The sequence below is a fragment of the Emydura macquarii genome, unplaced genomic scaffold, assembly GCF_026122565.2.
Source record: "Emydura macquarii macquarii isolate MOO-44397 ecotype Brisbane River unplaced genomic scaffold, CSIRO-AGI_Emac_v2 contig_2676, whole genome shotgun sequence".
NCBI classification, from domain to species: domain Eukaryota; kingdom Metazoa; phylum Chordata; order Testudines; family Chelidae; genus Emydura; species Emydura macquarii.
Genome location: NW_027132813.1, coordinates 46,611,462 through 46,639,280, shown reverse-complemented (window position 1 = coordinate 46,639,280; position 27,819 = coordinate 46,611,462). Strand labels below are relative to the sequence as shown.

General features: G+C 41.8%; 1 protein-coding gene across 8 annotated transcripts in view; it reads left to right on the top strand.

Moving 5' to 3' along the window:
- PLCB1 (phospholipase C beta 1) overlaps positions 1 to 27,819 on the top strand; it is a 642,689-nt gene that overhangs the window by 396,740 nt on the left and 218,130 nt on the right. For all 8 annotated transcript variants that reach the window (XM_067565312.1, XM_067565318.1, XM_067565317.1 and 5 more), the window contains 5 exons: positions 4,561 to 4,640; positions 13,372 to 13,425; positions 14,458 to 14,533; positions 24,252 to 24,352; positions 26,519 to 26,685. In XM_067565312.1, coding sequence (XP_067421413.1) covers positions 4,561 to 4,640; positions 13,372 to 13,425; positions 14,458 to 14,533; positions 24,252 to 24,352; positions 26,519 to 26,685 — 478 coding nt within the window. The remainder of the gene's footprint in view (positions 1 to 4,560; positions 4,641 to 13,371; positions 13,426 to 14,457; positions 14,534 to 24,251; positions 24,353 to 26,518; positions 26,686 to 27,819) is intronic.

The window sequence follows — 27,819 nt, the reverse complement described above, 5'->3', positions numbered from 1 at the left end:
AATCTTAGCTCAAAATCTCCAGATTTATCATTTCCCTTTGCATTATGTCTGTCGGTAAGTGTTCATAGTTACAACCCCATGGTAAGGAACAGTGATTCTGAGTCTGTTGTAATCTTCCCACAATAAATACTAGCCGTTTTCTGTCTATGTACAATAGCTATTCATCCCACAGAGTGTTCACAGCATGGCTTGCATTGTGGAATCTATGCTGCCAGTAATGTGGGCTACCACAGTGTATTGTACAGTGTATTATATGTCAGACCTTTGGTTTTCAGTTTTTACCAATTATTTTTTTTACTGAAAATGTCCCAGGTTTTACAAAAGGCATTATATTTTTGTTTGTTTGTTTTGTTTTTTTACCAATTTCTACCTGAATTTTGGAGGTGCCAGAACTCGTTGGACCTGGCTCCCTGCTCCTGAAGGAGAGATGATGGCTCGGTAACCTGTCACTGAGCTGCCATCTCTTATTCTGGATTAGAGAGCCACATTAGAAGTACCAGAATGATTTGAACGCTGGTGTAGATGTTATTGTCAACCCCATGCACGATCGCATACACATTAGCAGCTTGACAGATAGCTTGGATAGTTAGCAGGATTCAAAGTAAATACAGATTAGTGAACTACTTTTCATGCTAAAATGGTTCAAAAATGAAAAACTGTGTCTAACTACATTTCAGATCATAAGGGTTTTTTTTTTTAAGTGGGGGGAAAAAACCCAGAAGAAAAAAGAAGAGAGTAATATTTACCCGGAAAATTGCAAAGATATTTTTTTGCATGGATTTTCACCTGCTTTTAATTTTTTTGTAATAAACACTGGTACATTCCCAGGAATTTTTAAACAAAATAAAAACTGAAAATGCAGGGTCTTAGTTATATGGTGAGTCATAATTTTGGGTCTCAGTATTGACTGTATACAGTGCAGTTTAACCATTAGGTAGCAAAAACAACAGGACACAACTTGTTTCATAGTCTTATCCAAACAGAAGTCAATAGATAGACCCCCATTGATTTCAGAGTGCTTTGGATCTCTGCTCATTGCCATCATTTCATGACAGGAAGGATGATGTGACTTTTGGCAGCTTTCCCGATCTTGGCTTTACTGGCTGGAGTTTTGGGGGATTTAAAATGAGTACCCTTGAAAGTGAAGGGAAGTGATATGTATTCTGATTGTATTATTGCTCAATCTGAGGGTTGGCGTTCAGTTGCTAGGCCTGAGTGCTGCTACTCTTACAACTGTCAGAGAGAGACGAGTGAGGAAAAATAGCTTGACAAGAATAACTGCATATAAATAATGTTTGCAATAAAAATACAGTAACTGCGTGTCCACTCTCCGTTCTTGGGATGTATTTGAAGTGATTTCGTTCTGTCTGATCAAAACAAAACCCACTAGGTTTTATTAAAAGAAAATGTATATAAGTGACTAAAATAACATTTTATGCTACTATTAAACTTTGCAGCAGTTAGTGTTGCAAAGAGAGGTTTTAGCTGTTTGTTAGTGCTTAAAGAAAGCGAAGTTTACAAAACGTTGCTATTCTGAGGCTACGTTTACACTGACAGCGGCAAAATCGCCGCCGCCAGATCGATCTTTCAGGATCAATTGAGCGGTCAGTGAGACCCACTCAATCGATCAGGAAGTCGACTAAGTAAGTCCACCCCCTCAAGTAGCGAAGCGCTGCATCGACGGGAACAGTGCACAGTGTGAACAGCGCGTAGAAGGGAAGCTGAGCAGTCGACGTCAGTTACGCAAACTACTCTGTGTAGTTTGCGTAACTCCCGTCGACTGCCACCGAATCGCATGGTCGGTGTGAATCAGCCCTCTGACTGGAAAATTGAGACACCAGGATGAAATAAAATGCTATCTTTAACATGCTTCTGCTGAAAACACAGTCACAGGAAAATAATGATTCTAGAGGGCCCTATTGTTTTGTTGTTCTGTCTCACATCCCTTGTGTCTCAAGGTTAGACCTTACAAGTTTACTGTGAAGAATACAATACAACACAATCTGTCCTAGGAGATGGAGGTCCAAAATCTCTCAGCAATGAATATGTAAATCCAGAACAACTTTGTGATCAATAGGGCTAAAAGTCTGTCTCTGAGATCTAGCCCAGGTATCTGCTGTCACTGTTGGGTGTGCCAGAAAACTCAGTCATGAGGAGAAAGTTGTTGACTCAGTTGCAGAGGAATATTCTGCCTGGGAAATGTACTTTTACCAGCTCTTGAGTCTCCCTCATGCTGAGCTTGGAATGACCTGAGAATAAGGATCGCCTTTGGGTCTATTACACTAGAAACTCACATAAAAATGTATAGTGTCAGAATACTTTGCCCTTCTTAACCTTGACACAATCAGAATAGCAGGAGAGGATGTGACCCCCTCCATCCCCGCAACCCAGATTGGTGTGTAGCTGTGTCACCCCGATTCTTCACTTCTGGGCCCCGAATTATCTCACTTTGCTGTATGAACCACCCACTTCTGGGTCGGCCTACACCCAGCCTCTTGTGTGTAATTGGTTCCTCACCTAGTGAAGGAGCGCTCCAGCCAGCCACTCATGGGATAGACCCCAGTCCCAAATGCAAGCCTGGGAACTGCCGGCTTCCAGGGTTCAGTGCTGTACACTGCACCATGCAAACTCATTTACATTTGTTTGTTAATTTATCAAAGAAATCGATATGCACCAGCTCTGTCACCCTACGTGAGGTATCTGCACACACTCAATCCACATGCACTGTTTTAGATAAAGCAAACACATAAGTTTATTGGCTACAGGAAAATTTTAAGTGAATCTAAGTCAGATTATCAATAAGTCAAGGAATTCATCACAATTAACTAAATGATAACTCACATCTTAATTTAAGATTAATGTGTCGGTCTGTATTCAGCTTACCATACAGGCTGGTTGCAATGTCCCTGTGGGTAGATTCTCAGTCTTTGGTGTTGCTTAGAAGATGGATTCCAGGGGAGAGCCAAGAGACAAAGATGCCTCAGCTTTTAACAAGTTTCCCCAGTGCCCCCTGGGGTCAGGTGATCGGCCCTGTCTGGCAATGTGCATTTTTACCCCACTTGACTAAAGTTCTCACAGGTGCTTAGACCAGTCCATTGTTCCTGTATGCATGCCTCTGTGGGGCATGGAAACACAGTTTTGTGTTCATCTGCATCTATTCAAAGCATGTGAGACACACCTTTGGGTATAGGACACAGCAGAATTTCATATCTGTACATATGTGTGACATTGCAGGAAACGTGGTACCATAACAATAATGTTCAGTGTGCAATGAGCATTCCAAAAATGTCTTACTTGGCATACTTTGCATCAGACAATACACAGGTACACTGTAAGGGTGAATGAACATGAATGATATACAGATCACACCATAAGGATGTACATGGGGTACAGTGTGTCACAGAGGAATGTTATTTAGCTGCTGAATGGTGGATAGACTCAGGAAGGGAGTTTGGAGAAGAAGAGGTTACAGTAGTCTGAGTGAAAGGGAGAATTATGTATGAACAAATGTTTTAGAAGCATAGACAAAAGGGGTAGATTCTGAAAATGTTCTTAAAACATCAAGATTGGGCAAGATCCTGGTTGTGAGAAGAAAAGAAAAAGAGCATCAAATATAGCTCTCCAAATGCAAACTTGAGTGACAGGAGGGTTAGCAGATCTGTCAACAGTGATGGAGAAAGGAAGAACATATTGCACATGCTGAGATGGGTTCAGCGCACCATTGACACACATCACCAGAGCACGTGAAATTTTAATTAACCATGTGATTGTGACTTCAATGGAATTATTCATGTGACTGAAGCCACATTATCCAAATGCCTGTGTCTAAGCCTGTTGTTCAAAACAAAGTCCCGTCTCTGAACATTAGTTAATTGCAGTAAAAGTTTTCTTACTGGAAACCTTGATTAACTGAACACATTCATTTCCCCCCAGGATATTCAAATAATTGAGGTACTTTTGTATTTCCCTGCTGCTGTGGTTTCTTGTACATATTTCTCAGGTCAATGTCTAAAGACCCATACGGAATCTATACTTACAGTTGTGTTTTGACTACATACCTTAAGGGGAAAGGTTCAATAGTGTTGCCTAAATGCATTTCTTTCCTGTAGATCATTGGTTTTTATAGCGGGAATTGTACCTCCTACCCCTTGGTGTGTCTGCCAAGATGGTGGCCATCACACAGTCATAGGTCTTTTTCTGTAAGCCTGATCAACAGCCCATTGAAATCAGTGAAAAGACTGCCATTGACTGCAGTGCGCTTTGCATCAGGCCCTTGTATTCTCATATTTGAAATCTCTTTTGAAACACACATGTCAAATAATACCCAGTTTAAAGATCATGTCGGTGGCAAAGTCTGTGATTTCTGCATGATGAAAAACACAGGCCCCTAGTCTAGAAATTAAGCTGTGCTGGGAATGATATGGATGAGGCTTTTATTAAACACTTTCTAATAATAATACTCATGTTGAAACTGTTTGCCTTCATGAAAATAAAGATATAAACAAGCACCTTTGAGAGGCTGCATATGGGCTACATGAGCTGTAATTTATCTCTCTTTAGGAATGGACGGACGAAGTTTTCAGTTTGGCAACAAACCTGCTGGCACAGAACATGTCAAGGGATGCATTTCTGGAAAAAGCGTAAGTAGCCGTAATATTTATTTCCAAGGGTGTTACTCCTTTTTCTGAGTCATTTTCCTTTTTCTTTTGTCAGCCTTCTTGCCACTTATTGTTTATACTTTGTTGGCTTGTCAGTTCTGTAAACATAGATTTTCCTCTCTTGCTGAGTTAAAAAAACCTGATACCTAAACTATAGTTTAAAATAAATCAGGGAAATATGATTCCTTTCACAAACTATTACCTAGGAGACATGGCTGGAATACACTTTTGAATGCCATTGCCTTCTTCCTGTTACACACAGAGGGAGTGACGTCAGGGTTAAAAACAATGAATTTCAGACTGACCCACTTCTTTTTTTTTCTATGCTATCTATTCTTAGTCAAAGAATGAGAAGTACAAGATTTCCATTTTCCTCAGTCTGATCCCTCGGGTCTCGCTACTCAGTAGAGAGAAACTGTGAATCTGTTCCTCTACATTCATTGGCACACAATGCATTGATTCTGAGTACTGTAGGACAAAGTACAAAGGGTTTTTATGATAAGTTTATAAAAACAGCAGGCACTTTGCAAATTAAAGAAAAATAGCTGAATAAATCCAAGATTACCAGGTGTCATATGGATGATGAGTGCACAGACAGCTAGTTTTGTTTAAATGACAATGTTGAGAACTTCATGATAGAGCCTGCCAGATTACAAAAGATGATTCCTGGCCAGTGTTACCTTATTTGCTTTATCCTGGTATGAAGAGAACTGCATTCAAAGTTCAGACATACAAGTGCCTAGTGAAATGCAGCTCCTTCAGTCTTCCAAAGCTTTCCCCAGGGTGTCATATGATTCTTTTACTGAAATGGTTGCTATTTGTGGCACTCAAAACATGGCAATTTTGATTCTTCTTTGAGTGACTGTCCATATTGTATTCCATTGTGCATTACTCATGCACATCATGCACCCGGAGTTGGAGTATTTGAAAGTGGTGTCCGTTGGTCTGAGTGTGTGCCTTGACTAGCCTCATGCTTCTGTCTGAGGTGATAAAGAGTAGGACAGAATGACCACGTCTCTGGTTCTTTCTCACCACCACATGGTCCAGGTTGGAACCTCCAGTGTTCTCACCCCTGATGCAGCTCCAATACTTTTAATTGTACGTAGGTTTGTCAGTTTTAGTCGTTGTTTTAATAGTTTTACTTCTTTTCCTAGCATTAGTAGTTTACCAGTTTTAACTGTATAGAATAGAGTTGAGGGACACGTACTCCCCACCTCCGTATTCCCAACTACGCCCAAAACTCCAGGCTTCAAACTCTGCACCTCCTACCTGCACTCTTTCCCATTCAGCGACAACCACCAATGCTGCCTCGACTTCCTGGGAGAATCTCACATCGCGGGTGGGTGCAATATTTGTCAATTTTCCCCAGCCGTCCCCAAGAAGGGTGAGCACTTCGTCTCTGGAAGTATCTCCTGAAGATAGCCATGAGACCACAATCACACTCGGACCAGGGAATTCTGTACATCAGCTTGAACCAGTGAGGAGTTTGTCTCCTGCTGCTATTACATCTGATTCTGGTACCAGCAGAGCCACCCCCACAGATCTCGTGGCTGGGCCTAGTCAGGAGATTAGGAAGCACTCCCATAAGCATGGGATTAAGTCTTCCTCCAAGTCCACCTCAAAGAAACTGGACATTCCCTCCACTAGCTCAGCCCAAGGAGACGTAGCATGTTCTAAGTCGCACCTCGCAAAACGTGAGATCCTCCAACACCAGTAAAAACTTCAGCACCGGTACTGGTGGCCAGAAAGGAGAGAGTAATCCTTATGCTGAGATACCTTCACTTTACCAGACCAGAGTCCCTTTCTCAATCGGGTCCCTCCATCTCTAGGGAATTAATATCCCCACCATGAGACATGCCTTCAGTAGGGGGGCCCCCCTCACATATGCACCTCTCCATTGGCTCTGATGGTACCACCTTTGGAGCCAGAATCTGACTTTGGAACCCCATGGACAAATCATAATGAGGGGAAGAACCGTCTTTCCCATATCACTCCTTTGCACTATATGAAGACTGGCATGCCCATGGGAGCAATTACCTCCTCACCGTCCCTGGAACCCCTGGTACCCCATGCCATAGTGACTCCTGAAACCTCCTATTGATCCTGCCTATTGGCCATATTGGGGGCTCTAGAGTCAGTATCTTCTTTCAGAGCCTGCTTGATCTGAGAGGGAGTCATCACCTGGTCCCCCTCCACACCCAAGGGGCCATCAAACATGCCCTCAGATCCGATGGCGGTGGAAGAATAATATAGCCAGATTCCAGTGGTCCCACTGGAGCTGGCTAGCTTCCCATCCTCACTGCTGGATGAAGCTGTTACTGCATCATCCCCTTCCCCACTGGATGACTTTTGACAGTTTCAAAATCTTTTATGGAGAGTTGTGGGGGAAACTCCAAATCCCACTGGAAGAGATCCCAGCATAAGCTTCAGGACATTCTTCACACTTTGAGACTGACGAGAATAGCACCGCCAATCAACAAAGTCATACTGGAGCCAGCCAGGACAGCGTGGCACATTTCCACCACATATTCTGGCATCCCTAAAGGGGCAGGAAGGCTCAGAATTCCTATTAGCCCACCCAGCTCTGACTCACAGTAACACTGGCAGATCAGCTCATGCCAGAGTCCCAAGCTAATTCACCTGTGTATTAGTATCGATAAAAGTGATTGTTAAATGTATAAGAATGCATTTGGTGTTTAAACTTCATGAAAACTAATGGGATGTTACATCCATTGTTTTCATATATCTGTATCTTGTTATAATGTAATAGCAAATATTTACATTGTAGGTACCTGTGTAACTAAATAACCCATTAAATGAGAAAGAAGCCTTGTGGAATGCAGGTGCAGAAAGTTAACAGAAAACTGTTAATTTCTAAGCAAGTGGTCATTGTGTGTGATGATCGGAAGTCAAAGACTCAAAATGTATTCCTCACTCTCTGTCATCAAGGGAAAAGCCCTTGTGGATAGTGACACTGTGAGCTTGTTTTCTGTGAGAAGAAGCTATAAGTATGGATTCATGGAAAGATCCTGGATCTCTAGAGTGTTTGGATTCTTGCACGGAAGTGTACCAGATGCAAAGCAGAGCTCCCCAGAGACAATCTGGGTACCTTGAAAAGATTTTTGGAAAACTAGCAGTTTATTACATCACTGCCACCCTTTGGAAATTACAAACTATGACTCCCCTTGGCATATATTTTACCTACTTTCACGTCTCAATAACTCTCACTTCCTTTTCTTAGGTAATAAACCTTTAGTTAGTTTACTATATAATTGGCTACCAGTGTTGTGTTTGGTGTAAGATCTAGAGTACCAATTAATGTGGGGTAAGTAACTGGTCTCTTGGGACTGGAAGCAACCTAAACGTGATGTGATTTTTGGTTTAAGTGACCTTTTATCACAAAGTCCAGTTTGTCTGAGTGACAAATAGACTGGAGAGTATACTGTCTGTGACTCCATGGTAAGATTGGTATAGTGATCCAGGAGTTCGCGTTTGTCACTGGCTGGGTGAAATCTAATTCTAGAACACACCACCAGTTTAGGCTGTTTACCCTGTTTTATAACAGTCTGCCCTGCGTTAGCCATTTACAGTCATGAGCCATTCCAGACATCATAACACTACTCACTAGTGGTTCAGGCTTCTGAAGAGAGGTCTAAACAACAACACACTCAATTTAAACCTGCGGATAAAGAAGGGAAGCATCTAGAAAAGTTTTCTCTTCCTCCAGTTTGCAGTTTAGGATAGCCAATTATCAAGCATTGTTGGCTAAATAGGACTTCCTGAATTACACGAAATTCAAGGAATTTTCTAATAGTCTCCCACAGCAAGACCATGCCAGCTTTCAGGCCCTTGTCAATGAAGGAAAATTAATAGCCAGAACTGCCCTCCAATCCACAGTAGATGCAGCTGATACTTCCTATAAGGCAATGGCTGTGGTCATTGTGATGCCAAGAGAGTCTTGGCTTCATACTTCTGGTTTTCCCATGGGGACCAGATTACCATCGAGGACCTCCCTTTTGATTAATCTCGCTTCTTCAACAAGAAGATGGATGAGTCTCTTCATATCCTTGTAGACTCCAGGGTACCCTTTGCTCATTGGGCATCTATGTGCCTGCCCCAAAACAGAAATTACACCGCCAGTTATCCACACAGAGGTACAGGTCTCCATATTTTTACCAACGGAGACCCTGTGAACCTCCATGCAAGCAACAAAAGGTCCAAAGATCCCGCTTCGCCAGTCCCCTCACTCAAACCTCAACAGCCCAAGCCGAGCCACAAGCCAAGAAAATTTTTTGACACAAACTCGAGAACCTCCAACCATTGAGCCTAGCATCTTGAGACTCTTCTACTTCATTTGGTGGTCATTTAACACTCTTTTTCCACACCTGGAGTGCAATAACAACAGACAAATGGGTGCTGAATATCATCCTTCAGGGCTATATGATAGAGTTCATAATGCTATCTCCTCCAAGACCTCCCTCCCTGTTCCCCTTCGGGGATCACTCTTATGACAGTATTCTCACCCAAGCGGTGTTCCTTATTACAACGAGCAGCAATAGAAAGCATTCCTCTACAATATCAAGGAACAGGTTTCTATTCAACTTACTTCCTAATACCCAAGGTGGTTGGAGACCAATTCGTGACTTCCGTCACCTCAGTCACTTCATCTGCAAATCCAGCAGTAGGAAAAGACTCCACTAGACAATGTTACTGAGTTAAATGGAAAGGCTTTTTGTCCTGGGCACAACATAAAGATGTTATACCAGAAGCTGCAGAGATTCCCCTAATCCTGGACTACATTCTATCCTTAAAGACATCGGGTCCCACCCTCAGCTCCTTGCGAGTCCACCTACCGGAGATTAATGTGTTCCATCCTCCTATGGATGCTTACTCCATTTTTACACACCCACTAACTCCCGGATTTTGGAAAGACCTCATAAGAACTTTCCCACATCTATGAATAATCACACCTCAGTGGGACCTGAATCTGGTACTCTCAATATTAACAAAAAACCCCTTTGAAACAGTGCTATCCTGCTCCAAATCCCTGCTCTCCATGAAGGTCACCTTCCATGTTGGTATCACTTCGGTGAGAGGGGTTGGTGTGAACTGAGCTATGATGGCAGACCCATCATTTACAGTATTCCACAAGGTTAAGATCTCTTTACACCTATACCTGAAATTTTCACCAAAAGTAGTCTCCCAGTTTCATATTAACCAATCCATTCACCTACCTGTTTTCATCCCAAAACCAAACATATCTACAGAAGAATGTAGACTCCATTTCCTCAACGTCCATTTACCTACAGAGAACAAAAACGATCAGGAAGTCCCCTACACTGTTTGTTACGGTAGCAGAGTATCAGGGAACTAGCCATCTCTACCCAGAGAATCTCCAAATGGATTTCTGGCTACATTAAACTCTGCTACCTGCTGTCAAATCAACCTCCCTCCACGGGGCTACAGGTTCACGCCACTAGAGCTCAACCAGTGACCAGCATCCCTTCACGATGTGCCTCTCATAGATTTATGTAGAGCAGCCTCATGGAGTTCTGTCCACACATTTGCAATACGCTATGACTTGGTGCAGGACTCCACGGTGGATGACTCCTTTGGCACAGCAGTTCTCTGCACAACTCTTCCATCCACATCCTCCTCCTACTTAGGTACTACTTGTCAGTCATCCACAGTAGAATATAGTAGGGACCATCACTTGAAGAAGACAACAAAGTTACTTACCTGTAACTGGATGTTCTTCGAGATGTGTGGTCCCTATCTGTATTCCACTTCTGGCCCTCCTTTCCCTCTGCTTCAGATCTGTTAGATTCACAATGGAGAAGAAAATGGAGACATGGTCGATCCACCCCACCCTTTCTCACCTTGGATGGAAGCACGGGGTGAGTCAGGGCACGTGCACAGACCAACAGACACCACTTCCAAATTCTTTGAATCTGGGCGCAAGGTGTGCATGCGTAAGCCACAGTGTAATGCAGTTAGAAACCACACATCTCAAAGAACCTCCAGTGACAAATAAGTAATCTCCTCTTTCAGCTCTTAGCTCACAAACGACTAACACTAGACTAGATTGCACATGATAGACACAGCCTGTGTTGGATACAGAGCAGAGGTGCACTGCCTCTAGAGGAAGCAGAATGTGTGTGTCTGTGTATGTGTGTACGAAGGCAAAGAACTCTAAGATGCGTAGAGTAGCAGGCAAGCATCGTATCTCTATGCCTTTTATTTTTCCATTAATTAATAACTCACTTAGATGCTGGAGGGTTTCTAGGACCCTTAGTACAGAGGCCAGCTCAGAGTTACTCAAGGTTTCCTTGACTTTGAAGATTAAACATCTTGCTCCATTATAATTACTGTACTGCATAAAGTGGTGGTCGTAGTCCTGTTAGAATCATGTCATCCAATTTGAAAATGATTGCATTAGAACAGAATTTAAAAGCATTTTCTTCTTTTTGGCATCCAGACCTTCACCATGTCCAGAGTGTATTAATAAAAGGGCTGAACAGGTTTCCTGTGATCAGATCAGATCAGATGAGGAAGAATAGAGTTAGAATAGAGTTAGAGAACAGGCGCTTTGGATTTAAATCTCTGTTTTCTTTGTTATAATTGTGAAGTACATTTTTGCCTTTATGACTGGAGTACATCACAAAGGCTTAACATGGGGACATGGGATTGATTTCAAGTCCTGGGTCTATTATCCTCAGAGCTAGCAGCAACCTATTGGAATAGCATGTTTAGCTTTTGAAGGTGGTAGCATCTCTCAGCATCAGCCCTTCTAGCCAGTAATGGAGCAGGAATAACATTCAGACGTCCTAGGAGGGAAAGATTATGGCTATAGAGCAAGGTAAAATGGTGTGACCTCAGGGGTCCATAAAAGGTACCGAGAAGTCCTGGGGGAAGGAAGCCTGATCAGTACCGGTCAGGATAGTTATAACACCAGTGTTGCTGAGTCTTGTGATACCATCGTGAATCCTACAACAGTTGAAGCTTTATATAAAGAACACAGCTGAGAATCTCAGCCTTCATTTTACTAACATGTAAGTTTCTAGCCCTCTTGGTTTCACAGAAAAGCTTGTACATGTGAACTCAGTATACCAAGTTCAATGTACAGGGGAGAGGGGGGTTAATTAATTCTTTATGTTACAAACAGACAAACAAACAAAAAACCCTAAACCAAAAAAATCCCCCAAAGGCTCTTTTATTTTCTGACAAAAGGTTGATGCTGTAGATCCTTACAAAAGTAGCCCTCACTCACTTCGGCAGGTCCCAAGGAAGGCCTGATCTAATGCTCTCTAGTCAATGGAATGACTCCCATGGATTCCTGCAGGCTCTGGATCAGATCCTGTTTGTGAGAATAAGGATGTGCAGCGCTTAGAAATATATTCTCATCCCAATGCACCAATGGGCATGGCAAGGGTAACGCTGTGAGGATTGAGATATAAATATACTCTTAAAAGGTCAGTCCAGGTAATGCACTGAGTTGTCTGCAAATAGACAACTTTGGAAGGTAAGTAACGGATTTGTGCACCAGAGAAGCACCAGGGCTACCTTAACCCATTTGATCATCCCACAAGGCTTTCAAGCTGACACGGGTGAAGTGGCCAGTTGGGAAGTCAGACTCATTTAGCGCATTGATTCTAAGTCTTTGAGCTGACTCATGTTTGCTAGAGTGTGTTCACGCTCTCACTGGTGCCAGGACATTTAATTGGCTATCAGGCTGTAGAATGGTTTTCTGAGGGAGGTGATGGAAGGATCCATTATTTAAACCTGGACCCAACAAAGCAGTAGGGAGCAACCCTCACTTAGCAAGATTCCAGACTAGCTGCTCTACTGGGTCATTCCATTCCTAATGTAAGAGGATGTCATCACTGGATCTAGAAGTTGTAGCTTGAGGAGACCATACTAGTATAGGCTAAGGTTTAAATTAGTACAAGGATACTGTCTCTCACTGAAATGTGAATAGCCTGGAATCCTCCTTGGAAAACTGGAATGTGTTTATTTACTGTATTTTTACAAAGGTTGGTGGGGCACCAGGACATTGGATGGGTGGGTGTGTTTTTATATTCTATTTTCTAAAAAGTCAAGGAAAAATTTCTCTCCAACCTGCATAGAAAGGACATTTAAGATATACATTAGGGAAATGTAGGACTCGTGGGCTGAGATTTTCTGAAGTGAGAGTCTGATTTTGTGCTGCACATCTAAGAGACTGTAGAAGCCCCTAAGGCACAGCATAAAAACTTGCAGCCCTGGGGAAAAGGGGGCTCAAGTGTGTTTAAGATACTTTCTGCACCATCCTGATTCTAGGTTCCTTTAGGGTGGCTAGCCGCATTCGCTACCATGGCTACACCACACTAGCTTGATCAGCGCTAGTGGGGGTACGTCTCCTTGAGCTGGGAATTACATCTTCCAGCTCCATTGTAGAGAGAATCTCTGATTTTGTGCTTTTTGATGTCAATTCTATGGGGTTTGTTTTGCATTCTTGTGTGCTGGTGGTTTTTGCATCACCCCATATGGATGCAGGTGATGTTTCTCATTCAATATTGATGTTTGTTTATGATGTGTCCGACAAAATTTTTCAGACAGTACAAAAGGAATGAGTAAAACTAGCAAACTGATAGAAACAATAGGGTTGAGCTATAAGAGTGTTCGAAAAGCTTTTAAAAAGAAAAAGGCCATTAAAATGCTTTTTTGTCTACAGTTACACAAAACTTAAGCTGCAGGTTGCTCCAGAAGGACGTATTCCACTGAAGAGGTAAGTTCTTCTGTCCTTTGTTATTCAATTGGCTTTTTCGAACTTTTGAGTGTGATTTTAATCTTTGGATAGGTGCTGGACTGTCACCCCTTGGACTGAAATCTGTGTATCCATGCAGAATGCATATGGCACAGCTGTCAGTGCAAGCGACTTCCTCACTGTTGTGTCAGTTTGCTCCACTCTTAGCTAAACAGACCACTTTTGGGGGCAGGAACCAGTTCTGTCTTCATGGGCTGTGGGTGAAGTCTATGGAGTTTGAACCTCTGTATTTGAGGGTTAGAACTGGGCCGCATTTTTGATGTCCTTGATGTTAAGACTATCCAGTTAAGAAACCAAAAGTGAAGAATTGTCCAGTGGTTAGGGACCTGGGGTCAAGTCCCGTCTTTGCCCTAGATTCCTTTGAACAAGTCACCTAGACTGTCTGTGCCTCAGTTCCCCATCTGTAAAATGGGGATAATAGCACTTCCCTACCTCAAAGTGTTGTTGTGATGATAAATACGTTAAAGAGTGTAATGTGCTCAAATGCTAGGGAGGGAGCCATATAAATATGTTAGATACCCATTGTGATAATAGCGTTAATGGTGGGAATGCTGGAAAGTGGGCTGACATCACCAAACTAATTTAATATATGCCACTCAGCGCCCACCAAATGGTAATAAATGTTGATTACTACCATTCTGGCCTGGATTGTAACTGGTGACCTAGATGTGAAAGGAATTGATTTCCCCTTACAGGGCTCTATATGTCCACACCTTTTATGCCCTTCTATGACTACTTTCCCCTTCAACTCCCTCACCCCGCCCCCAGTGTTATGTGTTTATCTGACTGGAATATTTTAATTTCTTTTCCTCTTTTGTTAAAGTGTTTCTGTTTTCAAGATCAAGCTATGAAACAAAGGATGAACACACAAGTCTTCCAAAAAAGTCACGTTGCTGTGCAGTCTGTTAGCCATGCGCAGCTTGTGTCCATATAATACAGAACAGTGTGATATGCCTTTGAACAAATCCTGCCTTGTTTATTTCCATTTTGCAGCATATACCGCTTGTTCTCCGCTGACAGAAAACGAGTAGAGACTGCACTGGAAGCTTGTAGCCTTCCATCTGCAAGGGTAAGCATTCGAATATCATCTTAGCCTGTTCTGAAGTGCTGCCAGTTCACAGCTGATTCCAGCAGTGTTTTCTCAGGGGCTGATCATGCCCCTTGATATCTGCTGAATAAATAGGCCCTCAGCCAGTGGCTTTTCCTCTTCTACATAGAAGATACCCTTAGATTCCACAGATGGCTGTCTGCAAGTCTGAGGCTTGGTCTACACTTACCTTGGTGATTCGGCAGCAGTCGAACAGAGTTACGCAAAGTACGCAAAGAACTTGCATAACTCCTGTCGACTTCCGTGCTTCTCTTCTGCGCGCCGTCTTCACTGCACTGAGCTACACCATTTGAGGAGGTGGTTTTAGTACGTCGACTTCTGGATTGACTGAGCGGGTCTTCATTGAACACTCAGTTGATCCAGATAAGTCGATCTGATGGCAGCGACTTTGCCGCCGTCAGTGTAGACATAGCCTGAGTCTCTTTGTTGAGGAGTTGGGAAGGGAATTAGCAGGGCTTGAAGGAAGTATGGGTGAGCTGGAGGCAAAGGTATAGGGTTGTGTGCCATACCTTTGGAGATGCCATGAGACTATAATACAGTCACTGACTCTGTTATTACATACCTCCTGGGCTTGCAGTGTTAGCCCAGGGTATAATTGGAGTTGACCATAGCATGACTCCCATCCACACACAAAAGTCTCTAGCTCAAGTTAAGTGGTGCTTTAAACTCGAGCTAGCAAGCCTGTTAGGGGACATGGGTAAAAGCTGGAGTATGGTTGATGCTGGAGCTAGTAATGCAGTACAGATACAGCTACTCTGCACTGCTAATCCAATCATTCTGTTCCGCTAATACAACTAGAGCTGGTTGGGAATTTTCTGACAAAGTGTTATGTCAGAAAACAAATTATTGAGGCCTAAACTGTTCACAAGAAAGGGTCGATATGATCAAATCTCCCAATTTGACTTTTTTTTTGGAATAATTAGGGGTTTTTTTATTTATTAAAAATTGTAGTTAACTTATACTAAAAAAAGTTATTTTGTTAAAAAAGGTCAAAATCTGAATAAAACATTTTGAAATTATCAAAACATTTTGATTGCCCCAATCCAAAATGTATTTTTTAGATTATCAGTTGGTGGAAATTTTTGAGATTTTGGCTTTTCATCCTGTTTTGGGATGGGAAAAAAAAATTCAAAATCTTGGTAACTCACAGGACAAGAAAACTGTTTCCCATCCCGCTGTAAACACAATTGCTCTGTGCTGCTAATTCAAACACTTTGTGCATCTCAAGCGTTTTTTGCTGTTTCATTGTTCTCATTTGAGCTAGGCTAACTCAACAGGAGTTAACTCAAGTCTAGATAACTCCAGGTAACACTGCCTGTAGAAGAGACCCCATTTTAACGGAGGGATTTCAGAAACAGCTGCCACCAACATAGTCACCGGCAATGTAGCTTCAATGGAGACAAAGCTGCAGCAGAAACACAGAGCTGGCATGCAGAAGGCCCTAGCTTCTTGTGAACACCCAGACTCTGTTTGGGGCCTGGTTCCACAGCTGATTCCTTAGGGAAGGGCAAATCTGGTGCACCAGCACTACAACAGGGCAAAACTCCATCAGCCTAACTTCAGAGATCTCGTCTCCCACTTGCTCAATCAGTCCCTCAGATATTTCAGAAATCTAGGAAAAAATGGATCTAAAAAGATGGAAAATGGCTTTGCAAGCAATTTATGTAAATATTTGCAAAACATATGTAAAGATTATGGAAATCTAAACTAATTGTGAAAAATAGTAAACTGTATACTTTACCACCACCAACATATATGTGATTGGTTTTGTACCTTTTCATTTGTTCCTTAAATATATATATATGTGTGTGTGTGTGTGTGTGGAGGGGGGAGGTTTGTTTCCAGTATTGCTTTTCATTTAATTGGCAGTGCAGTTAGCATTTAAGATGAGATATTCAAGAATCACGGAAGTATGCTTTTTAACTCATTTGATTTAATGTATCTGTTTACTGAGTGGTAACAAGGATAAAAATGATTTCTTAATTCTCACTGAAAGAAACATAAACATTGGTAGGAAACCACAAACTCTTTCTGTTATTTATTTGTCAATAGTCAATTTTATCTAGAGATTGCTGGATATTTGTTGCTGGGATACCAGTTTGAAAATTATTCATAGTATAAGGTAGATCTTTTTGTTCAGGACAAAAACTGATGTGTTACATGCAATAAGGAAAACTCTGTTGATTATCCTGGAAATAAAATCTTTTAAAAGAAACACACCACTTCATGACCAAATCCTCCATGAAAGAGTAAATCCCACAGAGTTAATGGGAAAATTTACTGTTTTGACTTCTGCCCTTTCAATTCTGTGTTCCCATCTATTTCAACAAGCAGAAAACTGGGCTCTCAACTTCCAATTTTTGTGATATTTTAACCCATCTTGTGTCCTGCAGACATAAAGTTTAGTACTGGGTAAAGTTTAAACTAGTACAGGATACTGTCTCTCATTGACATATGTGAATAGCCTGGAATCCTCCTTGGAAAACTGACATTTGTTTATTTCATGTATTTTTTACAAAGGTTGACGGAACACCCAGGACATTGGATTGGGTGTGTTTTTTGTATTATATTTTCTAAAATCACAAAGCACAATTTCTCTCCAAGCTGCCTAGAAAGGATATTGAAGATATACATTAGGGAAGTGTAGGGCTCGTGGGCTGAGAATTTCCAAAGTGAGAGTCTTATTTTGTGCTGCACGTCTAAGAGACTGTAAAAGCCCCTAAGGCACGGCAAAAAAAAACACTCACAGCCTTGGGGGAAAAAGGGTTCAAGTGGGTTTAAGCCACTTTTGCACCATCCTGTTTCTAGGTTGCTTCAGAGACTGTTATGGCCCCTGGCGTGTAGCCTGTGGCTACACTAGAGAGTTTACAGTGGCACAGCTGTACCGAAGCAGCTGTGCTGCTGTAAGCTTGCTAACGTAGCCTCGCTAAGCTGATGGGAGAGAACTGTCCCGTCAGCTTAACTACTTCAGCTCCCACGAGTGATCGCAGCTATGTGAGGGCAGGAGAAGCACTCCCACCGACACAGCACTGTCCACACCAGCGCTTATGTCAGTGTAACATGTCGCTCAGGGGGGTGGTTTATTCACAGGCCTGAGCGACATAAGTTACGCTGACATAAGCTGTAATATAGACATAGCCTCAGCCTTAGGATACTGCCTAAGTTATAGTACCTGAGCTGAGCTGAGCTGCCTGACTGCATCACTGCACAGAATTCCTGTAACTGTGTCCACTACAGGTCCAGCCCCTGCCCCTAACATGCCCCTAATGCTGCGGCTTGTGGAGTAGGCTTCAAAAGACAAATGGGTAGCTATATTACTTGATTCCTATGCTGGTGGAATTCTCCTCCAGCTGGAACAGAGATTTTACAGTCCCTTTATGCTGCTGTGGAAGAATAATAGGAGGGAGAATCTCTCCCTAAAAGCAGTGGTTCTTAACCTTTCCAAACTACTGTACCCCTGAAGCCTGAGTCCCACCCCCACGGGGCTGAGGCATGTAACTTAGTTTCATTATTTAGTTTCATTATTTAGTTTATTCATTACTTAGTTTCAAATTGCTTTTCTTGCCACCCCCAATACCAGCTCTGCACTTGCGACCCCTCTAAAACCCCAGGTTAAGAAACACTGCCCTAAAAGCCTAAAATTAAGCTAATAAATTCATATAAAGGCACCTAAATAAGGGCTTGATCCTGCAAGGTGCTGAGCACTCTAACCCTAATTCTGTAAATCACTTAAACATGTGCTTAACTTGAAGCATATGTATAGTCCTATTAAAGGCAGTGGGATGATTCCTGTGCTTAAAGTAAAGCACATAAGTAAGTGCTTTGCTAGTTCTGGGTCAGAGTGCTTAGCACCTTGTAGGACTGAGCCCTTATCCAGATTCCTACATATGAATGTAAGTGCTTGTGGCCTGATTTTCCAAATTGTTGAGCATCCAGCAGCAAATATTGAAGTCAGGGAGGTGAAATTTTCAAAAAGAAGGTTAGGTGTCCAGCTGGAAGTTGGGCATCCAACTCCCAAAGGCATTTTTGAAAATCTCCGTCAGGTTTGTTGAAGTCAATGGGAGCTGAAAAGTGCTCTGCACTTTGGCAAAGCAACCATGCTTCAAATATGAATTTAATAGCTTTACTTTGGGCACTTGTTTTTTAAAATCTTGGCCATGGAGATTGTTTTCTACACTCCATTTAGCATAGAAACTCATGGAAAACAGCCATTGAATGTAAGTATTCACTCAAAAATAAAATAACTGACTATTGAATCCTATCAGTGCAAATAATCTAAATAGCTGGTAAATTAATAGGGTAATGATACAAATGCTGCAAAAGCAAGTGGGTTTCCAGACAAATCATAAATTATCAGTGCCTGAAATTAATAGAGGGCCTTAATCAAAAAAGAATACTGAATGTCAAATCTACAGCAAATTTAGAAACAAGGAATGTTTTTCTGCTGTGCAAAAAGTAGGGCAGTTTGTTCATAGATCACAGAAATAGCTTAGGACCAAAAGTGTATGGCTGTCTCCACTGATATGTGGCTGGCTCTCAGGGCAGCATGTTGAAAGGGACAAGATATTTTAAATGTTTTGGGCAATGAGGAATTTGCTATCCAAATTTAGTGATTGTCTAAAATTGTCTTATAGGTTGTAGAAGCTATTTGGGCTGGGTTTTTATCTCCTGTTTTGATCTTTGTGCTTTTTGCAATACTGAGCATGTTGGTGGTGGTAAATAAATAATAATGGAGCTACATAAATTTCACACTTTATTTCTGCCCAGAGGCTTGCATAGATGGCTTTTTGTATGGCTGTGGCCATAAATGGATGGAAATTCAAATGGTATCTCTGAATTTGAACCAAATTACATGGAAAAGGGGACAGAAATGTAGATCTCTGGTCATCAGGAAAGGCCCCCATCCTGCAAAGTGCTGAATGCCCTCACACTCCCATTAAAGCCAATAGGAACTGAAATCTATACCAGTGTAAAGAACTTCAGTAATCACAACATGGGGGAGGGTGTCAAAATTACTCCAATGAGAAATACTCATTTAGTGAAGCAATGGCATATTTTAATTATCCGCTGTTTAGTGAGTATTCAGATGCAATACAAATTGAGGTGCATGCTTTATCGAATAGTAGAAACATTTTGCTAATCAAGCAGAAGACTCCTTTAGGAAGACACATTCATCAATGCGTACTAAATTAAAACTGAGTGGGCACAGCTAAGGTTTATCAAAGTTCACCAGTTCACTACAGTGTGAAAGGAGTCAACTGTTTTGCCTGCTCCTACATGATCATTTTTAAGGACTCCCAAAATATTCTAAACATTTTAAACTAAGGTTGTAATATTTGGTATTGTACACATTTTTAATGAATGTATAGCAGTCAGATTTTGGAGAAATGCCTATTGTCACCTGTGGCAATTCTTTTTTAGATGCTGAGCACACCGCTGACAAAGTATTTTTCTGCCTGGTTCTCTCTAAGAACCATAATTAGGTGTAGCAACTGCCTACAGATTATGCCCACACAAGCACTCAGAAACTTTACATGGTGCCAAAACAAAGAGAGTAAAGAGCTTTTAGCTCCTCAGCTCTGTAGAACTATATTTTTCAAGAATTGTCACTATTTGTTTTGTGTTGTGCCCTACAGTATTTAGTGTTAAACAGGGGTGTCAATACATCTGAAGACTGAATCAATTCATTGGAGCATTTTCTCCACTTGATATGGAATCTCAAATTGTACACTAACAAAGAAAATAATGGCATCTCCATTTGTCACCCACAATATAAGCAAACTTATAAGGAAGTCCAACTTGGTTATTCATAAAGCATTCTGCACCCATCAGTGAAAAACAACTGATTTTTTTCTCAAAAAAAACAAAGGGAACCAAAAAAAGCTGTTGAGAAAATTTTGCGCTCTGTAAGCATGCATCACATACAGTCAGCAGTTCCACTGTAGGGTATGATCTCATTCCATCTCACCAGCTAAACAGGTTCGGTTTGGGTCAGTTCTTTGATTAGAGGCAGAATTCTGGGTGGCGTGGAAAGCGGTGTGGAGTGATCACTAGATTCTCTTCTCTGTGACTCAGTATTACACCAGTGTCCCATAATCGTGCTAGACAGGTGAATACTTTTTAACGTGCCTTTGAAATGATCACTGAATTTGGAAGCAAAAAAGATTGTCCTTGCACACGTGTCCCCACAATGCACTGGAGATTTGTGCACATTGACAAGGTTTCATCCAGAGACATTGGGTTAGATCTTTGTCCCAATTCAAGTCACATCTTTGCCATTCCAGCTTCTAAAGGGGCAGCTGGGAATTCCTGTGGTTGGCTGAGGTGTGTTTTGTGCTCTAGCTGTCACAGGTTCCTAGGGGACTTTTGGACTGTTCCAGCCAGCATAACTTTGAGTAGTTGAGTGGTTTCTCTAGCTTAAATTGGGGGGCTGGTTTGGCCACTGATCACCTCCAGGATTAGGGGAGATGGAAGGTTCCCTTGTAGCCATGTTTCATCTCCACACCCCCATCCCACCTGCACTGAGTAAGAACTTGGTGAGGATTAGCCTCCATTTCAGCAGTGGATTTGATTGTTTTTAATAGATTTTTGTATATTCCTATTCTACTTCACTTTCCATCTGTCTTCATTCCAACTCAAGTATGACTGTGGGCACTGATTGTCCAAAGCCACGTTCTGGTTGGTCATGTGTGCTGATCGCAATGCTACATGCCTGTGAACCAAATCCTAGTAGTACACAGCAGGGACCTCATTACTGAGAACAGTGAAGTGGATGAGGGGGGAAGATAACTGGTGACAAATATAATGGAAGAAGATTTAACCCACTGGCCAGTGTGTCCCCCTCTGTGCCCAGTCTACAGAGAATGTGGCCCCGTTGCTATGGAATGACCTCCATCTTGGCTGACAGCAGGGATTGAACTGGAGATCTCCAGAGCTAAAAGTAGCCATCTCTACAGTTTGTGCTAAAGATCCAGGCTAACTGGTATCTGTAACAGGCTCACATCCTCTGTGTATTGGGGACAGACAAGGATACCACACACACACTGCGTGGTGGCTTACACACTTCCTCTGCTCTTTCAATCCTCTGAGGCCTACAACAGTTCAAATCTCAAAATGGGGGCTGTCACACAGATGCCGTGTGGGCTGGGTTTCAGGGGTGGAGTGTTAAAAGAGGAGGCCTTTGTGAAGGAGATGAAGAAAACATCCCCGTCCCTCAAGGATCCAAACTTGCCCTTACAGCAGCAGCTGGTGGTCCTGCACCTATATTTAGCTCCCGTGTAATTATACAAACTACATTGGGGACTGTTTAATACACCCAACTTAGGTGTTTATAATAGGAAAATGCATTGAAGGTGGTTGGTGGGCCACAAACTGCTGATGAAAAGGTGTCCGGGGTGCAAGAAGGAACAGTCCAGGAAACAAACATAAGGAAGCAAAAATGAAAAAAGTTGGAAAAAAATGAATAGCTCGTTAAACATAATCAAAATGACTCTGTGTGTGTGTGTGTGTGTGTGAGAGAGAGAGAGAGAGAGAGAGAGAGGCATTTCCAGTTCCCTCAGCAACTTATGTTCATATAAAAACATGTTACTTTTTTGTGGCTGTCTGTATAATTGACTTATTTTGAGGCGCTGTTGCTGCCCACACTGTGTGGAACTGACTGGAGGATTACATGATCTGAGGCAGACCCAGGTGGTGGGAGCATAGCAAGTGTGTGTTGAGGGGACAGATATCTCGTTCTGAGCTCTCACTGTGCCACACTGTCTAGGAACACTGAGCTTGGGGCCTTTATGGATATAACGGAGGGCTTAGGTACCCTGATGGTGGATAGCCCACCCAAAGGAGGATGGCAGAGGTACAAGGTGCAGGCAGTCCCTCTTGTCACCGACCCTGAGCCAGCCAACCCCAAAAGAGGGTACCCTGGGGAGGGAGGACTGAAAGCAGGACAGTTGAGGAATATATCGTCAACACATCCCCTAAATAGCCTGCAGTGGTGAGGCTTTGGGTGTACTCTCTCCTAGAAGAAACATCAAGGGAAGGTGTTGCTACAAACACCCACAGGTGATTTACCCTTGGGGCTCAATGAATCCCACTAATGTGGGGGAGGAGACAGCAATCACACTCATGACATATTTTTACCTAAAGCAGAAAAATATTGAAAAGTTCCCTTCCCTCTAACAAAGGCTTGAATAGACACTTCCGGTTTCCTTGGCAACGGTGCTAAACAGCAGAATAAATAATAGCAATGATTTCCTCTGTCAGCGGCTTGCTTCTGTCACAAGTGGGCTCAGCCGCATTTACAGGGAAATGGCTTTTGTATCCAATCACAAAACATTTTCTTCTGACGGATCAGAATCGTGTAACTTCTGTATGGAGCGGTATCTCCTGATACTGGGGTCCTTCCACAGCCAAAGCCCCCAGTGCCTTCCATGTGGGTTGCTCACATGAAGGGAATTCAGGATCAGGTCTTCAATACCTATTTTCCACCCTTTTGCATTTTCAATTTTATTCTGGCCCCTTAGGAGGTTTTCTCTACACATTAATTATTTTGCATGTCATCCTCCTTTCTCAGAAAAGTTCAGTGGCTGATGCAAAGGCAAAAGGTGGTAGGACTGTGCAGCTTGCACTATCATTTAGGCCTCCTCTCTGCCTTTTCCCAGCTCAGGTGCATGGAGGGAGCAGGATGAAGTGGATGAGGGGGAGAAAGCTCTTCCCTGAGCTCAGGGACTGTGGTTGGATGGGCTCTTAGACGACTGTCGAATAGGAAGAAAGCTCTTGCATTCGTTTGAGTCCCATGCAAGGGGCCAATCACAATAAGGCTCAAATCTTATCTACTATAATAAAATCCCTCATGCATAAGGGCAAAAACAATAACCCTATTCTTATGGAAAAGGTCTATAGAATATAGTAGGGATGATTAAAAGTACTGTATAGAAACAGGGTTATATAAATTATTCTAGAGATTTATAAAATTTAGTAAAGGGTGGCATCTTTCTTTCTTTCTATAGGTTTTGGAACCATCCGATAAAATTCTATAGTATTCTCTATTAAATTACATTGGATTTTCAAACAAACAAATGAACAAAATAAACTTATAGAAAGGCTAAATTCCATAGGACTTTTCAAGAAAAGTAATATTTATCCATGTATCCAGAGTAAGTAGTTGGAAATATTTGTGGTGCCCTTGGACAAGATCAGGGTGTTAATTATTGCTCAGGGCCCCAATTCTTTTCCTGGTTCTTCACAAATTCCAAGGCAAATAACGTGCTACTGCTTTATAAGAATACGAGTTCACTTCCCCCTGAACCCTGGCTCCTCTCTGCTGGCCAGCTTCTTGCGAGGCACAGCGTGGATTCCACCTATTCCGTGTCCTACCCACTCCCCGCTCACCTGTGTAGAGCTCACCCATTCTCTCAGTAACTCACATAGTGGGAGAAGGGGAAGTTTTGTGTCTTTTTACACTTCTGTGTGGGTGCATAGGGCAAGAGATAATCTTGACTAAGGGAGTTATTGAAACTAAGATGATTTTTTGTTGTCAAAAGATATATTCTTAAAACTGCTGTTATTCAAGAGAGTCGATTACTTTGCAAAGGCAATAATCTTGTAATGAGCTGCTTATAAACAGAGTACAAAAAGTGCTGTTTCTTTACTTCAGTGTTTTTTTCCCCCTCCTGTTTCACAGAATGATTCAATCCCTCAAGAGGACTTCACCCCAGAAGCATACCGAGTATTCTTAAACAATCTCTGTCCTCGGCCTGAAATTGACCACATCTTTTCTGAGTTGTAAGAAAAGATACTTTTTTTCCCCCTCCACTACTTTTCTCTCCTAGCAATGGCAAAATAAGTTATTTAGGATACAGCACCACGACGACTGCTAAGAACAGATTTCCATGTCAAGCAGGACTGTTAAATAACAGTTATTTAACCTAGGAGGTGAATGTAGATCAAAAGTTCCTTCCTCCAAGTTTTAGCAACTGTTTTTAATGGCCAGAGTTTTACAGTAATTTATTCCTGGAGGACTAGAACTGCCAGCCTTTGTTTCTCAGTATGGATTATGATAGTTTAAGTTTTAGTGAGAAAAAAGGAGGGAAAATTATAAGCATGAGAACAGGCATTAGATATCAACGAATATAAATCACTTGAAGACTAATTAGGAGTTGGAATAAGAATACAATGGCATTTAGGATTCATGCATGATGCAGTTAGAGATCATATGCCTCACTACGGTGTAAAATAAATTTGCAAACAGCTGTGCTTTTGTCATTTCATATTTTCAGCTTCGTAAACACCTGAAACCCATAAAACTTTAGCTGAACTATTTCACATCCTCTTTTTCTGAGATGGGATCAGTACAGTTTTATGTTTTTTGGTAAACCCCACAGACCTTTCAGGTTTTAAAAAAACCTGCATTGGTTTCACTGGCATTCCTATGTGCAGCTCCATCCCCCACAGGATATTGACTTCTTCTGCAACAATCTACTGTCTCACTGCTATTGGAGACAAACACAACCACGGACTAAGTGGTTGCAATACTCCTTGATTTCACTAAATATTGCACCTGCTTACTCCAGAGCTAAATTTGGCCTCTTGGCATGCAAGTAGACAATGGCATGTGATGGTATGGCTCCTCCAAGATTCACAGTACTTCTCAATCCCGACACAGCCTCTTCTCCTATTAGCAGTGGAGCAGGAAAATGGGGCCAGATAGAAGCCAAGTGGATGAGATGTTAGTTCCCAAGACCCCTAAGACACATCCTAAGAGCCACCAAAGCAAATTCATGAGCTTATATTTGAAACCTGTGTGTTCTTTGTTCACCTTTTTTCTCCCCCAATCCGTAGCCACAGTGGTTCCCAATCTTTTTGAGTGAAAGCTCCATTAGTTAACACTAGGTAAAACACATCCCCTCCTCCAGCTGCCCCAACCTGGCCATAAACACATATAACCCTTATAAAGACAATTAATAATGATAATATTGCTAATTTACATTAATAATAATAATAGACTCTTACTTGAGTAAGAAACTAAGCATTCCCTCAAGGGGGACTGTTCCTCTGCTCCAGCCAACGGAAGGCTTGGGGGGCTAAATGATCTCAATATTACTGAAGCCTTCCGAACCCCCTGTAATCTTTGGTGCCCCCCCCCCCCGCCCCCCCCAAGGGAGTTCTGCACCTCAGGTTGGGAACCGTTGCTGTAGGGTGATATTTTCAAAAGTGCTCAACTTTGGCCTAACTTTGAACTTAATAGTAACACTACCATTGATTTCAGTAACAGAGCCAGGACCCCAATGAATGCTTTTGAAAATGCCACACATAGTATCTCCTTAGACACCAATCCTGCCTTCATGCAGGCATATCCTAGTACCCATATGGAGCTCACTAGGGCCCAATGTGTGTTCAGCCGTCCATTTGCACAAAGCCGGTTGCAGAATTGTGGCATGAGATTATCAGCTCCTTGGGCTGAGATCTGTCTTTTTGCATGTTTTATAAAGTGCCTAGCATATTCTGAGGGCACTGTAAAACAAGCAAATAATAGTATAATAAAGTCCGGGCTTCTCTCCTCCAGCATAAAAACCTAAAGGTTAGGCCTGGAATGCCAGTGGAACATAGGGGGCAGGATTACAGCATTTCATTTCCTGTCATTAAAAAAAAATACTTCCAGTACAGGAATCTAAGAATAGAATTTTCAAAAGCTCACAGCATTGGCCTAACTTTCTTCCATTGACAGCAATAATGCTGAGCACTTCCCCGATAGGTGTTTAATGAAGAAAGTTTGCCATACATAGTCATAAAGTAAATGAGTTTGGAGACTTAACAGAACATAGCTTTGTTTTCTGGTAGCTTGAATCTTGTTTCTGTTTCCATGGGAAATTGCAAAACATTGAACAAGAATGCAAGGGAAAATATTCTAATTCCTTTTTTTTTTTTTTTTTAAACATTGTTTTTCTCTAGCGGTGCCAAGAGCAGACCATACCTGACTGTTGATCAGATGATGGAGTTTATAAATTATAAGCAACGTGATCCACGGTTAAATGAAATCCTTTATCCACCGTTGAAACAGGAGCAAGTTCAACAACTGATTGAGAAATATGAGCCCAATAATAATCTAGCCAAGAAAGGTCAGTAGTTTTCATATTCTTCCTGTACTCAGTTTCTGGTTTGAAACAATGAACAAATTATACTAGTGCAACACACTGGAGCAGACATTGGTTCATAGTCTAATCACATTTCCAAATGGCTGATTTTAGACTTTACAGGCTTGCGAGACTTGAGGTAGTTAATATTCAAATGAATTTTGTTGGAACTGATGTTAGGAAGGATGAGCTGGTTTCCCTGTTTGCTCTTCAGTATGTATAATTGATAGTTGACTACTGTTCCTCTGATACGTAAATTTCAGCACAAGCAGCACTATGACAATAATTATTTTCTTGCATTTGAAATGTTTGGGAAATGCAAAACATTAAATATCTCTGATTGTTTATAATCTGAGAAAAATAATTCCATCACTTGATAATAGTAATAATAATAATAGCAGAGCCATCTATTCGCTGATAAGGTGGTTATACAAAGCAGACTTTGGGAACAGCAGAATGTATTTTCTATCATAATCACAGAAAATTCTCTTTTGAAAATCATGAACGTTGTCTGGGCTCAGCTGGGCATTTTGCCAAAAGTGCTGTGAAATCCTAATCATGTCTCAGCAGATAGACTTTTACTACCACCCTGAGTCTTAAAATAACATTAGTTTTTACGCATGGTTTTGTTTATTCTGATTTGTATATTTTAATGTCTCCCTCCTTTTCAATGTGTTTATACCATAGAATTTCTGTGGGTGTGGGAATACCCTGAAAAAGAGATCTTATTTGAAAAACATATTTTGATTCAGAGTTACGGGACCCAGTCTTACAAGTTGCTAACCATCTCCTCAGAGGTGCTGAGTGCCCTGAATTCCATAGCTTCATCACCTTGAAGGATTAGATTCAAAATAACCGTCAAAGAAGCCAAAACCTTGGAGCCTCAGTTGAATAAAACTCTCAGGGCCTGATTCTCATTAACCCTAAGGCCAGTACATTCACGCCAACTTTAATGCCCCTTTACACAGCCAGAAGGGGTGTAAAGGAGCCTGAATGTAAATGAGAATCAGGCTTCCATTGGGGAGTTTGATTAAACACGGGCTACAGGTTTGGGCCCAGATTAACGTTAAGAAAGCTTTTGAGTTTGGCAGCAGAGAATTGTGTGTCATAGTTACAGGA